Source organism: Miniopterus schreibersii, assembly GCF_964146895.1.
Source record: "Miniopterus schreibersii genome assembly, chromosome: 1".
Lineage (NCBI taxonomy): Eukaryota > Metazoa > Chordata > Mammalia > Chiroptera > Miniopteridae > Miniopterus > Miniopterus schreibersii.
In genome coordinates this window covers 44,744,680-44,763,648 of record NC_138101.1, presented here as the reverse complement: position 1 = coordinate 44,763,648, position 18,969 = coordinate 44,744,680, and the positions used below count along the sequence as shown (strand labels likewise).

Sequence of the window (18,969 nt, the reverse complement as noted above, 5' to 3'; positions counted from 1 at the left end):
CAGCTGCTGGGAGAGAGTCTCCACAACCTGCCCCGGGATGCAAGCCAGGGCCTGGAGAGGATTACTGCTGCTCTCGGGGGAGGAGAGTGCTCTGGAAACTGCTTACCAAGCAAGCTGAAAGGGGGGGTAAAAAAGGCTCCAAGATTCAGGAAAAAAGCCACCTGTGATGCACATGACAAAGTGAGACTCAGAGCAAACCCAGAGAAGCATTTCGACCACTCAAGAAAATAAATAATATTGAGAAGGCCTTGGCAAGAGGGTAGAGGAAGTGAAGAAAGAAAGAGAAGAAGTTTAGGAAGACTAAAAACATGAGCATTTTAACTTTATTAAGACTAAAATGAGAAGATTTTGTCTTGACTTAAAAGTAACTCATTCTTCCACCTCTATTTAAAGAAGTAGACCACTAGAGATCTTTTCCCTTCAAACTATAGTTCCTTAAATTCAGCCCTTTTCTCCGTTACATCAGTACCAGAAATATAATTATCACATCTTCTGAGGGAGCGTATTTTGAAGGCTGCATATGGGAAAACGGCACATAGATATGTCCTTACCCAGTTTAGAGCTCTCCACGGGCAGTGTTTACAGCGAAAGGATGAACCGCAAGGGAGGCGGGCAGCAGGAAGGCTTTCTGAACTCTCCCCGGAAAAGCAGGCCGAGCGGATTTCCAACTAACCCGTCAGCAGATTTGTGGTCCCAGAACCTCCCAAGTACACAGGCCCTTGGTCCATGACCAATATGCACTGGACAAGTACATGGATAAGCCAGAAAAGGGATTCACTCACTGTCTGAGTCCCCCAGTCATCAATGTTCATTGAGTATCAACTCTGGGAAAAGTTCAGTGCTAAGTGCTAGGTTAGATGGGAGACAAGAAAGATCATTCTAAAGATACAGAAGTGTCAGTGTTCTCAGGCCTCTGAAATCAAGATAGGAAGACTGCACATGTGCACAACTATAACACGGGAGAGCAAATGGCAAGTGTCAGTGGAGTGCTCCATGCAAAGATTTGTCGAACCCCTATTTCCCATCGAGACATCTGATTTTCCCCAGATCCTGATCTTATTTAGATCCTATGTGCTCCTTCACTTGAATGCTTCAGCTTGGTGCTCTGATCCTGAACCACCCACCTATTCCGATCATTATGAACTGGCTTTATGTCCATCACCGGTGTGCCCTGCGGCACCTACCATTTCACAGGATCCTCTCCTGTGGCGTCTAAACCTTACATCACCCAACATAACACAGCCTGAATCAAGCAGCACAGGGTGACACGCTCTGTGAAGACATTCCCAGTACAGGTCCTGCTTGGTGCCTTTCGGCAGCACATTGTGCAGAGTGAAAGAGAGGCTTTCTCAGGTAATTAGGAGACGGTGGCGCAGGTGAGATGATCCCGTCCCATGGGGACAGTGCATTGTACTCACTGAGTTTTAGGTACTCACACTGAAGAGCAGCAGAGTGGACATTATCAAATCCTGCTAACCTATGCTCCTCCTGAATGGGTAGAGACACTAACTTGGAGAAAGTTTTGTATCAGGTGGAAGACAAGGATTCAACTTCACCTGCCGCCTCCGGGTAACATTTAGGTATGCGTAAAGATAAACTAACTGTATCCATTCCGTTTCATAACTTCTATTATAAACCTTGCAATGGTACTTTTAAATCAGTATTTAATTTCTCAAAATTAATTCTAAAGGATCTGAAATGAGAAAGTATAATAAAGGAACTTTAGAACCAATTTCTAGTACCGTGATTCTAAACGGGGGTAGCTTAGCATTTTCCCCCTTTGGGGGAATTTGGCCACGCCTGCAGACAGTCTGGTCACTAGGTCTGGGGGGGGCTGCTACTAGCATCTAGTGGGTAGAGGCCAGGGATGCTGCTAAATTTCTTACAATGCACAGAACAGCCCCCACAACAAAGCTTAAAATGTCAATAGTCCTCAAGTTTAGAAACTCTACCCTTAGCGAAAGAGCCCTAAGTTAGGAGTAAGAAGACCAGGGTTCTAGGCCAGGTTATATCATTTTTTAACAATAGACATTGGCCAAGCACCTCAAGCTCTTTGCAATTCAATTTTTTCATCTGTATCATGGGAGTAGTAATATCTGCTCTACTCACCCACTCAGGGCTGTTCGTAACCATCAAATGAAAAAATTGCATGTGGTATACAAAGCCGAGTTGGCACTTTTATTATTTAGCATCACAACTTCTTTAACATCAACATTCTCAGACTATCCTTTATACAGACACAAATTCAATCTATATATATTTACACTGGGCCTACGGAATAAATAGGGCAGTTTTAATCTTATTTAAGAAACCCAAATGCCCATGGAAAGTCAAATGAGCTTCTGGTCCTCCACAGCCCAGACAAAGAAAAAAACACCTCTCTTGTCAACACAAGGTTAGCATTCAGCTTTCCCTTGTCAATGATCTACAGATAGAATCAACCAGGGGTCAGAAAACACTTACCGCATAGATTTTCTTTTCATGATGGCAAGATCCATGAGCCGTGGACACACACTCAGGGCAGCACTGGTTGGCGGCTATTTGAAGCACTTCTCCCTGCACATTAACAGCTCAGTGTAAAACAGCGGCAGCAAACAGTCACAATGGTTCTTTGTGCCAGAGCCATCTCAGATTCACTAAATCTCATGAGTTTTCCCGGGTGACAACAATAGACAGGATAAACCGAATAAACTAACAAAAGGGATTCTCTCTGTCAAGACAAGCTTCTCTTAAAGATAAAATGAACGCCCTTGTGTAAGTAATTTCCTTGGAAATTGTCTGTATCTTTTCACATGTAATGAAGTGAAGAATTTTATTCACTAGAAATGCTTCATCTGAGTGTCACATAAGAAAGGCAGCGACAGGGAGAAGAGAGCTATAGCTTGACCTGGGTAGAGGTGAGGGGTGGCCACAGAGTTGGGGGCCACAGGTCTTCCAGATCTCCTATAGAGGCCGGATGTAGTCGGCAGCAGGGAGCTAAGGTTCTGAGGTTCGCTTTTACCTGGGACACAAAGTAGTTGAGGTGTCCTGTGTCCTGTGGAGGGCTGGGAGAATTCACTGGCTCCAGGAAAGACCTACATTGTTTTCCAAGGCTTCTATAATGGCAACTGTGTTCCCTAACAAGATGTGATACTGTCCCATGATCTCACTTATACGTGGAATCTAAAGAACTTAATAAACTGATGAACAGAATAGATTCAATGACATGGAAGCATGGATGAGACTAACAAATGTCAGAGGGAGGGAGGAGGGCGGGTGGAGGGGGAGAGATTAACCAAAGAATTTATATGCATATATGCACAACCCAAGGACACGGACAATGGTGGGGAGAGGGACTGGGGAGGGGGGTGGGACGGGTCATTGGGGGCATCTGTAATATTTTAAACAAAAATAAAATTTAAAAATTAAAAAAAAAAAGAAAGAAAAGATGTGATACTATCAAGGGAATGCGCTACCACGTGACACCCCAGGGTTTATTGGGAAGTTGTTACATTAACTAACCATCTATTTGCCAGCGAAGCATCAATCCACTTATCTAAGAGTTATTAAAACTATGGAGCAAAGAGATTATGTTTGTCTGTGGGGCCAGTGATTTTCCTAGTCAATCCTCTGCTTCACCTTGTTCCTCCGCTATACATATCTTAGCGTTTCCTCAAGTCTAGAGATGTGGCAGATCAGGCAATGAGTGACTTTGGGCGAAAATGGTAGGAGATCCTGCATTATCTAGGAAACCATAACTTGCTCACGGAATAAAAGTCTACAAAGAATTCAGCTGCTAGAATGAACAAAGTGTGTGTGTGTTAATGATTCCTTGTTATTTTGGGCTGCTTCTATTAAAAAAAAAAAGTGCCTACAAGAGAATTGTAATTTTATATAACTACATTCACAAGAGTGGGTGAGAAATGGCACTAAGATTTTACAACTGTTAACCCATAAAACAGATAAATACACCAGTAAGGTAATCACCAAATTCTTCCTATTTGCTTGATAAAAGAGAAACATAAGATATGGAATTTTATAAAATTCTACATACTATACAATGTTGATGACTTTTCAGAAAAGTTTCCTCTGAACCCCAAGAGAAAACTACACTTGTACAATTTCCACTAAGACAGTAAAACGTACAAACTGCACTAATCTAATTTGCACTAAGAATTTCATACAAATAGAAAATGAGACAAACCAGGTATTGTTTATATTCTAACATGGAAACAAGGAGCAGGGGAGAAAGGCAGGTAGAATGAGAGATTCCAAGGAATATTGTATGCCCCCAATTAAGTTTTCTTTGTTTTACATAAAAACTGATTTTCATATTTGGCCCTCAAAACTCATTTCATAAATATAACATCCCTTACATGAGATGGCAGATAGACTCTCCAGCTTGAGTCTACCTATTGAACTTCCAGTTGAACATGAAAGGTGATCTGGAGCTAAAGGAAGAGCAAAACATTTAGCAAGTGGGTGCTTAGGGAAGGAGAGGCAGGGAGTCTTGCTACCTAACCATGTAACCTTGCATAGCCCTGTGAACTGTGGGCTACATGGAACATGTAAGCCTGTTGCGCCTCCAGACTGTGCACTGGGGAACACTGGGAAGTGGCCACGTGGGCCAGAGACATCAGCGAAGACTGCTGGGGGATCTGGGTGAGATTACTTGTGTAGGATCTAGGAGAACCAACTAACAATAATTATGATGATCTTTTGATAATTATAGCCAACACTTATTGAGTACTTAGGATAGCCAGATACTCTTCTAAGTATATAGGAAAATATGTAATACAATAAATAATAATACAAGAATAAACTCTGTGTTTCACAATCTCACTACTGTAAACCTACTTTTTCCCCACCCCCATAGATGTACACATATAAGAGTGTACGTATATATGGGTGTATATATAATTTAATTCTCACTACTTAATTCAGTAAGTACTATTATCTGCCTTGAGGTTTTCAGACAAAATCCCACCCCGTGTACTAATACAGCGTTCCTTGCATGGCATTGCTCTCTATACCTATATACTCTCCAGAAATCCTTAAGAGGTCATTGCTTCTGACAGGACTGGGTTCTAAATGCCTCTGTTTTCTCTTTTTCTCAATTGTTCTCTGTCTCTGTCTATCTCCTTTCTGTCCCTATTTAGCTAGCTATTCTATATGGATATAGGATATGGATATAGAATCTATTATATAAGTTATAGACTGAACAGATACATTCATACATACATACAAACATACATACATCTATCAAAATTGACATTGACACTAGGTTATTTCTAGTCCATCCATGAGCAAAAAACCATACATAATAGGAATTCATTAATAATAATAATTTAGTTTAGGGTACAATGGGGATTCATTAACTTGCGACATGAACCAATGTAAATATACCACAGCAGATCTGAATAACAACTCATGCTGCTGACAAACACAAAGGAGAACTGAAAAGCAACATGTTGCAGTAGAAATCACATCAGGGCATTAGCCAGGGACTACAGTTTTTGTCATGGCTGTGCCACTCACCAGCTCTGTGTCACTGAGCAAGTGATTAAACCACTAAAAGTCTGTTTCTTTGTCTATAAAATAAGAAAGTCTAAGTGAATTCTAAAGGCCTCTTGTAGTTCTATCATTCTACGATCTATATTATTACTTAAAATAAAGAACCCAAATGCTCTGGAATATACTCACACGATCTTGGAGTTGAAAGTTTCTTATGGTTGGGTCATCTGGTCCAACCCCAACCTTCTCATTACAGATAAGGAACCTCTTTAGAGTTCGTACTCTGTAATTACGTCATTCACCAATTTGCCAATCACTCCCTCGCAGTCACTCAGTAAAGACATGGCACCTGGGTCTCAATTCTTTTCTACCCTATATCTAGAATTAATTCTGGACAACTTCAATGTCCATGGAAGTGATGAGTCTAACGTTCTGACCTTATACATTCTTAACCACATCAATTCAAATACTCTTCAACTCTACTTTGAGACCCCAATGGTCATGGTCAACCTTAGGTCTTGTCCACACTCCAAATTATTCCATACCAGAAACTTTCAACTCCCTAAATCTGAGCATCCTAGCCTTTAGCTCTCTCTCACCCATACTCTCACTCATTTCACATCCTTCAGAGAGAACTCTGAGCACGTCTTTTCCTTACAGTGATTCAGCCCCCAGCTGGCCTCATTTCCCTTGTCATGTTATCCTCAATGCCCAACACTTTATGCACCTCCATTCTTTTTCTCCATTGATATGGCAGAATCCCAATCCTGAATCTATTTCACAGCTTGCCTTATTCTCTCTTATACCTGGCTGGTAAGCATTGCTAAGAAATTCATTCCACTACGCAGCTTGGTACTCCCACAGGTTCATAGTCTCCTGCTCTTATGGGCCCTTAATAGCACCCACAAATGCTTAGGTCCCTTTCTCCCCTCACTTACAGCTGACATTCACTACTCTCCTTCAGCTCCCAACCAAACCTCAAACTCTTCACAGAGTAAGCTCACTATGTCTGAACTGCTTCAGTACCCTGTCCCTCGACCTACCCAGAAGTTTAATTATATCTGTATCCATCCATGGCTCTTTCTTTTAGAGGGTAGGGTTGTCCTCCCAACCCCATGTGCTGGATCCCACACATTCTGCTCTTCTCCAAAACTACCCTTTCTAATCATTCCTTCTGTCTCTCCTCCCAATCCACCCCCTATATCTTCAACTTCTCTCTTTCTTCTAGGTTACTGCCCTACTTTCCTAAGGTGATTATGTCTCTCTCATGCCAATACAGAAAACAAAAACAAAACCCTTCCCTTCCCTTGTTTGGTCACTCTCCAAGTACTGACCGAGCACCGTCTGTGTGACATGCACTATGCTGTTTGATGGGCTGCAATAGTGAAGACAAAGTCTCTGTCCTTAAGAAGCTAAGAGTCTGGAGGCAGCAGACAAGCAGGCATTTACAGTCTGGTCAAGGGCTGTAATAAGGGCACGCACAAAGCACCATGGCACATAGAGGAGGCCCACTGGTTGGGCATGGGAGGCTCAGAGAAATTTCACAGATGTAGTGGTGTCTGCCCAATGTCCCATTGCTTTCCTTCCATTCTCAATGAAGCTCCCCGAAAGTGTAGCCTGTATTTGGCCTTCCTTTCTCCACTTTTCATTCCTCAAACCACTGCAATACAGCTTCCACTCCTGCCACTCTACTGAAACCAACTTCAGCGTGGTCCCCAGTGGCCTACATGCTGCCAAATCCAATGAAGCATATTAAATTCTTCTCCCACCCACTGTCTCACCTGTGATCAAAACTGTTGCTATGGAACCCTCCTGGAAATGCTCTGCTCTCCTGGCTACCATGACGCTGCTCTCTGCTCTGACAATTTCTACCTCTTAACCTCTTGGTCACGTCTTTCTAATCTCCTTAGGTGCCATCTCTTATGCTCACCTCCCCCTCAATGGTTGTGTTCCCCAAATTCCATCCTTGCTCTTGGACTCTTTTTTCACACAATCTCTTTGAATGAGCTCATTAATTCTAAAAGTCTGCACTACTGTCCTAAAGTCTGCGTGCCCTTTCCTCTTGCTCCCAACACTACCAGTGCTCCGATTCTCGTCTCTTCCTCGCAGCTGGATTCATCTCACGGCTTCTGAACTCATCTCCTCACTTCTAATATTATGTATTATCTCTCAAAAACTGGAGAGATGTTTCTCAAAGAAAAGCCGGTCATTCTACCCATATGCCTGACACTGTACTTAGTATCCTATCATCTTAAAAATAAAATTCCAAGCTTCACAGAACATCATACAAGGCTCCCTATAACCTTGAACTTACCAGCTCTCTAGCCCCATCTCTCATTCATTCACACAGTCAGCCAAAAAATATTAGTACTGAGTGCCTGCCATGTGTCAGGTGCTATTGTAGGTGCTGAGGATATACAGTGATCAAAAGAGACAGTAAACAAGGAATGTAAGTAAAATACAGAGTATGTCAGATACTAGTTAGTGCCAAGAAGAAAACTAAAGCATGGGAGAGGGGTGGGAAATGTGTGGTAGGGGGTGGAGGGTTGCAATTTTAAATAGAAAGAGATTCGGGCAAAAATTAAAGGAAGTAAAAGATCAAGGCATATATATATATCTGGACAAAAGCAATCTCTGTGGGAACAGCAGAGCGCAAAGGCCCTGTGGCGGAAGTGTGCCTGGCGTATCCAGTACACAGCGAGCGGGCACGCTGTCTCAGGCAGAGTGAGCAAGGGAGAGACCAGTTGGTTAGTTAAAGGGGTGCAACAGCACTTTCAAGGGACCCCGTGGAGAGTTACTATGAGAAGAGAAGCCATTGGAAGCCCCTGGAGGGGTTGAAGGAGAAAAGCAACATACCCTGACTTCAATGTTAATAGGATCACCCCGGCTACTTTTTCAAGATTACAGTGAAAAAGGCAAGTCCAGAAACAGTGAAACAAATTAAGAGGTTACTGTGAAGAATGAAGCAAAAGATGATAACAGTAAGGGCAGAGTAAGAGCAGGGAAGCCACATACGGAATGTCCTGTTTCATGAAGAGCTGGCTGGCTTGCTAATGTGCTAGATGCGGGATGTGGGAGAAAGTGGGGAGCTGAGGGTCATGCTATTTTCTGGCCTGAGAAAGTGGAAGAAGGGAGTTGCCATTTTCTGAGATGAGAAAAATTAGGAGAGGAACAAATGAAGAAGAGATAAAATCACATTTGGTATAGAACAAGGGTCAGAACCTTTTTCTGCAAAGGGCCAGAAAGCAAATATTTTAGTCTTTGGTTTGCTTGTCACTATAATGTAGCCACGGGCATTACATAAATCAATGAGTCTGTCTGTGTTCAATAAAACTTTATTTATGACACTGAAACTTGATTTCATATAATTTTTGCATTATGAAATACTATTCTCTATGGATCTTTTCTAACCATTTCAAAATGCAAAAACCATTGTTTGTTCACAGGTCATAGCGACTAGATTCTGTCAGCTGCCCCTGGTATAAAACACATTTAGTTTTCAGCAATACAGTCTATGTCTTATAACATTTAGTTCAGGGCTTTTCCTGCGATACCACAATTATTCATGTGACATGGAGGAGGGCATGTTTTCATGGCTGTTACACAACCAGCTCAGATTTTGACATGAATTACTCAGCAAGCTAAGCAGTGATCTTTTAGGAGTATTTCCTCCATAAAATAGAAAGCTCCATAATATACAACAAAATATTATCAAATTTACCAACACTTGATGTATAACCAGGTTCTTAAAAATATACCCATGTAGAAATTGAGTAATATCTTAAAGGTATACAGAAATTTATTCACTCCAAATTTAGAAACAGAAATTTATTAGCACTAGATGGTATGAAAGCTCAAGATTAATTATTGTGGGGGAAGCAAGAAAACTAAAAAAATAAACTGCTTGTGAAACTGACAGGATGCATTTTTAGAAAAAATAATTGGTCTTCTCCAGGGAGTTTCAAATGTTCAAATTTGAAGCTTAAGCTCTTTTTATTTTAATAGACTCACTTTAAAAAGAAAAGAGTCAGCACCTGGAAAAAAATATTCTAACAGCATAGCTGTGTAGTTAGGAAAAAAACCTGAAAAAACGAAACAGAGGGACAGAATGAAATATCTCTCATACACTTGGTCAAATGCCGGAGATTTCTGAGTCAGAGCCTCTCACATTCCTAGAGAGCACAAAGGCAGTACAATAATACAGTCAGAACAAATAATATTTTTAGAAAATCATCTTTAAGTTGATCCTGACTTTCAATCTATTCAACAGCTTGTAAATGCTGCGGTTAGTATCAGTAGCTTTAGCAACTGTCGAACCCAGAAAAAACTCTCTGGGCAGCAGTTGGCTTATTAATTGCATAATCATGGTTCAGTTGCTTAAAATCTCTAGGCTTCACTTTCCTCATCTGTAAAGTGGGGATAAAGATATCTCACCTGACATAATAGTAAACGGAATAACATTTGTAAAACACTTAACAGCGTACTAAATGCTCAATAAACAGAAATTAAGATATCCTTAAATATAATATGAAAAACTTCTCGCCTACGTTTCATAAAGCTTCCAATTAGTTTGGGATAAAAAGCTAGATAGCTGAAAATATGCAAATATCCTACCAGTTCAGTGACTTTACCAATACATCTAGAAAACAGTTAGCATATCATACCTTCTCAAAGGCACACTGAGGGTTTCTGCAAACAGCAGGTTTGCAGATAACAATATCGCCATGGCAACGGCAATTCTGGCATGAATCAGGCTTCCAAATTGTGGCGTCCTGCAAAGAAGCATAAGCTCTGAGTTAAAAACTGATCAGTCAACGTCTGAGCAAACAACAGCAGCACCTTCAAGGGCCCTGCAGCCTGAACAATTAAAAGGCAAAGGAAAAGTCACAGGCACACATCATGCTTGCTGGGCACTGATTAAACCTCCAGAGGCAATAAAAGCAGTATAATCCATTTCACCATAGTCAGCCCACGTAGCCAAAGACAAGGCCACGCAGCAGAAAGCTGTCGATACCCCGAGTAAAAACCATCGATTGACCTGAAACGTCGACAAGCTGCTCCCTGACTTGAAGTTTCTCTTTGCTGTTAAGCAGCAGAAACCATCAGAGCCTGTTTAAAGGAAAATGACACTTGGACTAGCACTAACCAGCATTTTCCAGCTCTTTGTTACTACATACTTTCATGCTCATCAGAAACAAAAAGTATCTGAGTAAGTAGTTCAGTATTTTTAGGGCAGATCAGCCAACGCACTGAGTGGCTATTATGTGTCCAGCTGTATGCCAGGCATACGGGGGTACAAATAAAGCACCATCCGTAAGGGTCTCACAAATTGTTTTGTATTATGCACATGAGGGTATTAAATAAACAAAAATTGATGACACTATGTTAGTTCTCAACAAATGGGAAAGTAACGATCATAACAGAAAAGTCAAACTGGGCTCAGTGCAAAAAGCACTTAGAAATTTCCTTTTGGTTTCCCACCTTCCATCACGCTGAATCTAGATTTCAATTGTGCCCATCTGAAGTACCTTGGAGCCCAAATATATCACAGACCCCAAAGAGATCAGTTTCTGTCCTTTGCAAAGCTGCTTCGAATTGAAGCAGTAAAGGTACCATAGACTGTGCTGAAATATATGTTCCCAGAGATTTCCCAACCTACATTCCTATTTGGTATGGGTTGAAACAGCCATCCTGTTCGGCCGAGTTTTGAACACTCAGCCTCTTTTAAGAGCGCTGTCCATGACATGCTCTGGTATGAAACTATGACGTCTCTCATCTTTACCTCTGATGGGGTACAGTGCCTGCGCCGTGGAAAACTTCGCAGTCCTGAGGCTCTCATCCCTCCACTCAAGTTGGTCAAGCCATCGACAGCCCCAGCCTCCCTCGTCTGGTCTCACCCCTTACCCTCCTCTGGGGATCCCCACTCCTCCCCCACTTCCTCAGAGACAGTCGGAAAGTAACATGCTTCTTTTAAGCCTCAATGTCAGGGATAAGTATTTCCTAACCTGCAAGTCTGCACAGCAAACCCGCCACTCAGGTGCGGCCCTTCGGTGACCTCTGCGACCCCGCTGCTCCCCGCATGCACCACAGCCCTGCCAGCTTGCTAGAGCAGCATGCAAGCCCTTCGAAGAGGACTGTCCTTGGCTGGCCTCTGTAGGTCCTTCAGAAACCAAGGCTCACAGTTCCTAAGTTGCTCAGTAAAGACATTTTCCATCTTTCTAAAGACTCTCGTCCCTTTCTCCTCAGTCAGCCAGGTGAAGCGCTGTTAAAATACCGTGGGGCAGAGTGAGAGCAGCGCCTGGGTCCCTGAGAGTCCTCAGAAGGCCCGCATCCGACCTGGACTGGGCGAGCTCGGAAGCCGGCAGACGCTAGCGACAGACACTTCCACACCGGAAGGCCGAAGCAAATGTAATGGTTAATGTTATGTGTCAACTTGGCTAGGATACAGTGCCCAGTTGTTAGGTCAAACGCCAGCCTAGATGTTGCTGTGGAGGTATTTTGTAGATTTCATTAACATAATCAGTTTATTAAGTTAAATGAAGATCACCCGTAATAACATGAAGATCACCCATAATCACCCAATCAGTTGAAGGCTTTTAAGAGTGAAAACTGAGGTTTCCTGGAGAGGAAGGAATTCAGCCTCAAAACTATAACAGAAATTCTGCTAGAATTTCCATACTGCCAGCCTGCCCTCCAAATTTCAAAATGTCAGACTCAAGACTGCAATTTCAACTCTTGCCTGAATTTCCAACTTGCCCGTCTGCCCTACAGACTTGGAACTTGCCAGCCCCCACAATTACTGTACAAGCCAAGATCCACACGTCTCCTCTTGCTTTTGTTTCTCTGCAGGACGACGTCTGACATACCAACAGTGCACTGATTTACATGGATGTGCACAACATTCCCAAGCAAAGCTGAAGTCAACCTTCCGGGCTGAGAAATGTTAAATGCATCCATAACCTCTTACAGAATGGGCTTCAAACCCAAAGTCACTTAAAAAATATAAAATACATCTGAAGTCAGATTACATTCCCAGTAGCCAATTCACAAAAAATTGGAGTCGAAGCAAATGAGCACTAGAACCTGACTTGCAATACCTCCGAATTTCCTTCTCTTTATTGCTACTGCACGTTCCTCTGAAATTGGCAATAGTGTGCCAGCTACGTCTACTCTTCACCCAAACAGCAATGACAAGTAGGTGAGGCAAAACAAATTCCACGCCCAAGCACAATGTAATATGTGTTTCCTGCTGATTTCAAGAAAATGATATGAGTTTCAGGATACAGATTAAATAAAAATGACAACTTCACAAAGCCAGCAGCTACCATTTATTGATCACTATCTTATGCTGACTTATGCCTGACTCTTGGAGCAGGAAACACTGATGGAAGGGGGCATTGGTGGCGCTGGAGGAAGGCGGCCCGGTTTGCTTCCCCAGCCTCTGCCATCATCCCAGAGGGCTGGGCCCAGCAGAGAGGGACATGCAAAGCACTTACCTGCAGGACAACCCTAGGAGCCGGTACTATCCTTATTACAACTATTCTCATTTTACAGATGAGGGTTCAAGAGATTGAGCCATTTACCCCAGTTCCTAAAGCTCTATGAACTCCAAGAACCCCGGCTGCCTGGGCTTGAATCCTGGTGTCACCCTTTATTAACAGTGAGGCCCTTACCAAGTTAAGGTGTCTGTGTCTCAGGTTCCTCATCTGTAAAGTATGGGTGAGAAAGTACTTAAGTCATAGGGTTATTGAAAAGATGAAATGAGATGATGTATTTAAAAAAGAGATCAGAACAGTGCCTGGAAGTTACTAAGGGCCCATTGAATGTAATTTACTTTGAATCCAAATGCTTTCTAAGATGTCACCAGCATGTAGCAACTATCTTTTAAACATTTCCTTTTCTCATAGCGAAAGCAGTAGAAGGGAGGCATGAATTCACAGATGGCGTCTGCAGGGCTACTCAGGTAACTGGAAAAGCCTCTGCCCCGCTACACTGACGTAGCCATGAAGCCACGTCTTCATTTCACTCGGACAGCAGAGAGCTGCGCCGGCTCCACGTGTGCCCCGCAGGTCGGTGTGGCTCTAAGGGCCATCACCCTTACTCCAGATGCAGCATTCCCACCCCGGGCATCAAGTCCTCTGCACCTCAGTCATTTCCTCAGTGACCCGACTCCAAAACAGTCCGTGACTCTTTTCAGCAGCTCTCAATCACTGGAGTGGCTTACTGAACTCTAACCAGCAGACATCTAAAAACAGGGACTAATTTTCACTTTTGCTCATAGAGCCAGAATTTTTCTTTCTGTTAATTCAAAGTTAAATTCATCTGGGCCCAGGAAGCTTTCTTGAATTTGTTTACATATCTATCTTCCCACCAGACTATGACTCTTCAAGGAAGATCTCATTTTATTCCCCTTTATCTGTCCCCATCACCTAGCACAGTACTGGATGAATTCACTAATGAACAACCCTTCAGGATAATGGCTGTCCATGTGAACCGAGATACCGCACTTAGGATGCAAGGCCCTGACAACGCAATGTTTAGTGATGTCACCGCAAAATCCCCATAATGTTGAAGGTTATTTCTTCACTTGATCAAACTGTGTTTGAAGAAAAATTTCCTTCATCTAGGCATCAGACTTGTCAAAAAAGTCCTATAATAATGTCCTCAGAGAGTAAGTAGTTTCTGGTTAATTTTATTTTTTATTTTTAAAGGTTTTTTTATTTTTATAGAGAAAGGAAGGGAGATGGGGAGAGAGGGGAAAAATATTAACGCGAGAGCGAAACATCGATTGGCTGCCTCCTGCACGCCCCCTACCAGGGACGGAGCCTGCAACCCAGGCACGTGCCCTGACCAGGAATTGAACCAGCAACCTGCCCAACCAACTGAGCCACACTGGCCAGGGCTATGGTTGATTTTAAATAAAGTAAGCCCTTTACCAAGACCTAGACAGAGGGCCATATATTTTTTAGGTCTAAAACTTTAGGAATCAATTTCTATGGTCCCATAAAACTGCTTTATGACAGTAGGGATACGAGAGTTCCTCAATAGCTGAAACTTTGGATGAAGTCATAAAAACCAAAGAAATAACATTGTAAAATAAGTTGTACAGATTTTCCATGTTATTATTACAATTCTGTCTCTTTAGAATCCTCTCTTCCAATCTAACACACTCTGCAGAAGAAATAGTCTTAAAATTGTTTTTCCCTAGACTATAGATTAAAGGATTAGATTTTGACAAAGCTAAAAAGCAACTGAAATATGATCTGTTTAAACATCTTTTTATATTTTTAATAATATATGAATAAAATATTCTTGCTAATAATACAGTGTCTCCATCCCCAAATATATGATTTTTACTTTATTTTTATTGTTGATACTACTTCAGATGTCCTCGTTTTCCCCCTCTGCCCACCTCTACCCAGCCCCCCCTGCCCTCCCTCTGGCCCTCACCACACTCTTGTCTGTGCCTATGGGTTATGCATATATGTTCTTTGGCCAATCCTTCACCTTCTTACATCCAGTCCTCCCCTCGCCCCTCTCCTCTGACAGCTGTCAGTCTGTTCCATGCGTCCATGCCTCTGCTTCCATTTCTTAAATTTATTTTTATTGAAAGTATTACAGGTGTTCTCTCTTTTTTCCCCATTGACCCCTTCTACCCTGCACCCACCCCCTTGCCCCCGGCCTTCATCACACTATTATCTGTGTCCATGATCTCACTTATATGCAGAATCTAAAGAACAAAATAAACTGATGAACAAAATAGATCCAGAGACACAGAAGCATGGAACAGACTGAACGAATCTCAGGGAAGGCGGGGGTGGGTGGGAGGGTGGGAAGAGATTAATCTGCTTCTATTTTGTTCATCAGTTTATTTTGTTCATTAGATTCCACATATAAATGAGAGCATATGGTATTTGTTTTTCTCTGACTGGCTTATTTCACTTAGCATAATAATCTCCAAGTCCATCCATGCTGTCACAAAAGAAAAGATTTACTTTTAAGTAATAACAAGATGTTTCAATTAAAAAAAATTTATTTCACTTGGTTAAGTATTTACTAAACATTTATTTAGTGCTGAAAATAAACAATGACTATATCCCTCATCAGTACTATATTTCTGGGGGAAATTATTTATAGTATTCTATAAGAGCAGTGTATCGCCTGTTGACATAAATTTTCTTTCATCTAAATGGTATAATAATTCCACTTCAATTACTAATTAATTCATCTCATTTTAAATTCCCTTTGTTTCTTAGACCAAAAATGAGAAAGAAGGAACAAAGCTCCCCCAAAGCAGTGCTTTCAAGTTATAAAATAGTATGTAAAATATTCCTTTCTGTAAAAAAAAAAAAAAACCTGTGTGGAAACAAATTATGGAATTATATAAACCTGTGAGTGAAGGGTAGTCATTCCTGGGTCTGGATTCTAGGTGATTTTTTGTTTTTCCTTTATTCTTACCCATATTTTCTGTTTGTTCAGTAACAAAAATATGTAACTTAACGTGATTTTTTTAGCATACTAAAATTTCCTAGAAAATCGTGACCAGTAATAATGGGTATATGTACTTCCCATTTATTCAATGAAACATATTCATTCAATAAAACATTGTGTAAAGTATTTTCAAAAAATCTCAGATTCTCAAAGTCATCTCCAGGTAACTTCGTGTTGGGATATAGGACTCCTGAGGACCTCCCAAGGAGGAAGAGTTTGACCAGGACCCCCGGCTTCCCTGGGTGGCAGGAGCAGGGCAGGGGGATGGTGTGCGCAGCTTCGGGCCTTCGGTCCCTACATACTTGTATCCTGAAATGTAACACAATGCTCTGCTTTTTTTTTCTTTTTAAAGTTTTTCCCCCCTAGCTCTGATGGATCTTTTGACACCAGGAATCAGGAATTACTGAATCCTCTGTTCTTATTTAAGCCCTTGGGAGACCCAAATTCCTTGAGTCAAATGGGAGAGCCGAGCTGGAAACTATGTGGTGAGGGTACAAGTTTGGAGCTGAAAAATGAGAGCTGTTGGAACCACCTTGGGGGAGGTGGCTCCTAAGTCTCCCCAAGTACCTTCTGAGGAGCATAGCTTGGTACCTAGAGCAAGCCAGGCTCCAAGGTGGCAGTTAGGTGACTTCAGGACAGGATTGTCATAGCTCATGGCACCTTCTCTACTGCTTAAAAAGTTCTAGTGGCCCCTTATTTCTTTCTCTGAACTTATTTCTCACCCTCTCTCCCAACCTTTTTTGCCAGGCTCTAGCGACATTGGTTTTATTGCTATTCCTGGAACTACTAAGTATGTTCCCAGCTCAGGGCCTTAGAACATGACATTCTCTCTGCTTGGATTGCTCTTCCCCGAAATACCATCATGGCTTATTCTTTCACTTCATTCAAGCAGCTGCTCAAACACCACCTCCACAGACAGTATTTTCTTGTCAGTCTACTCCCTTGTTCTGTTTTCCTCCTAGCACTCACCACCTGACATTATGTTATACAGCTGCTCCCTAGGAAAGCAGGAATTTTGTTTGTTATGCTCACTGCTGTGTCCCTAATCCCTAGAACAGTCCTCACACATAGTAGATGAAACGTATGTGATCTCTTATTTTTAAATATAAAGTAGAAGAACATAGTTAGAACCAGAGCTTTGGAGCCAAGCTGGCATTGGGGGGGAATGGAGTTACTTAAAACCACCTACCAAATACATAAGTGAACCATTTATCTAAACTTCACCAGTTATTCCCAAACTTTTTGCATTCAGTGAAATTTTCAAAAATTAACTGTTTCCTAGTTGTCCTTCAAAGTGATAAAAGGGCCATAATATTCAACTGGGCCTCATGTCTTCATTTCTGGAGGTTCATTTTCCTGACATGCCTGGTTCTCAGGAAAGATAATCCATAGAAACGGGTTCTTTGACCCAGCTCCAGTTCGGGCACAGAAATAATGGCCCTTGTTTGGAAAGGCACCATAAAGAAACGAATCAATAGCTTTCATAAGGTTATTTTAGAGTTCAATTCTTTCCCCAAGTGCCCTTCCTCAGACAGCTTAGATAAACAATGCCTTTTTCATTTGGTCTCATTTTGAAGTTCATGTAAAGCTCCTCATCCAGACCCAATAAAAAGGAGCAGAGGACACTTATTGTTAAGAAAAGATATGAGTCCTTGTGTTTACATGAAAATTCTCTCCTTTCAGAAGAAAACATAAATTAATGCCAAATAAAAGGGAAAAAGGCAAACCATTTTCTGTCTGAAACCTATTTCAAAGGCTTGCTCCATATAACACCCCATTTTAGAGTTTCTTGTTTCCTATACCAAGGACCTAAGTAGTTTCCCATGTCAGCATCCTGGAGAGATTAGCTTGTACCTGATCTCCTCCTGCTGCTGTCTTAAAATGATAAATCTGAAGGCATCAGCTATAAGAATATCATTTGGCTACAGAAGGAACAGCATGAATCACAGATGAAACGATAGCTGCTATATATAACCGAAAATGTCTTTGTTCAGTTGCTGACAAGAGACCCTGTATAGCATGGCAAGTTAACGTCATGTTCTTGTACACCCGTCTTCTTAGAATAGTGTGGCAGCTATTCTAAGGGACAGGCGGGGGGCAGGGAGGGAAAGGAAAGGAGCCCAGCTACCACCAAGGGCCGGTCCTCCTCCAGGTCCTCCACGCGCACGATCTCACTGCTCCGCCCGCACGCTGGGAACAAGGCATCGCTACCCTTATTTTACAGATGACAGAACAGGACTGAAGAGGCTGAGTGAATGGTCCAGAGCACATCTAGCGATGGGTAGATGTGGGATTCAAACCCATTCTTTGTATTCTGTGCTATACTGTTATCATATATCATACAGTGTGCGCCTTATATTGTATAGCGGCCTCACCATTTCGAGCCATCCTCGCTTCCACTTTCTCACCTTAATAGGCCAACAAGGTGAGAGACACCAGGGCAGTGCTGCCAAACGTACGGAGGAAGGAGCTGGCGGGAAAGTGCCTTACCTGCCTGACACGCCCCCTGTGCTGCAACAGCACACTGCCAGCCTCCGCATCTCGCTTCACACATCCTCCGGGCCTCAGCTCAGTATCACTTCCCCTCCTCCAGGCCTTCTCTGCCTCCGGGACTCAGTCACCACTTCCCTGCCTTGTGCTTGCCAAGCTCCCCCTGCTTCCACAAAGCCCGACTTACTCCTCCTAGTTCTGTTTTGCGTAGAAAAGAAAAAGAAGAGGGCCCTCTGGGGCCCTGGTCATTGTGGATCAGTAGTTAAAGCACCAATCCAAGCACAGAAGGGTCACGAGTTCGATTCCCGTTAAAGGGCACGGACTTGGGTTGCAGGTTCGATCCTGGTCGGGGTAAGTGCAGGAGGCAACCAATAGATGTGTCTCTCCCACATCGATGCTTCTCTCTCTCTCTCGCAAATGTTAAAATAGATATGATTACCATCCCCATTTTACAGATGGGAAACACAAGGTTCAGAGGGGTTAAGTAATGTTTCC

General features: G+C 42.3%; 1 protein-coding gene across 1 annotated transcript in view; it reads right to left on the bottom strand.

Annotated features, from left to right (window-relative positions):
- The window catches only part of FRAS1 (Fraser extracellular matrix complex subunit 1), a 402,590-nt gene that overhangs the window by 242,445 nt on the left and 141,176 nt on the right, over nt 1-18,969 (bottom strand). The window contains exons 3-4 of the mRNA XM_081139877.1: nt 10,158-10,265; nt 2,464-2,556 (exon numbers count right to left, since the gene is read on the bottom strand). Of these exons, the coding sequence (XP_080996003.1) occupies nt 2,464-2,556; nt 10,158-10,265 (201 nt within the window). The remainder of the gene's footprint in view (nt 1-2,463; nt 2,557-10,157; nt 10,266-18,969) is intronic.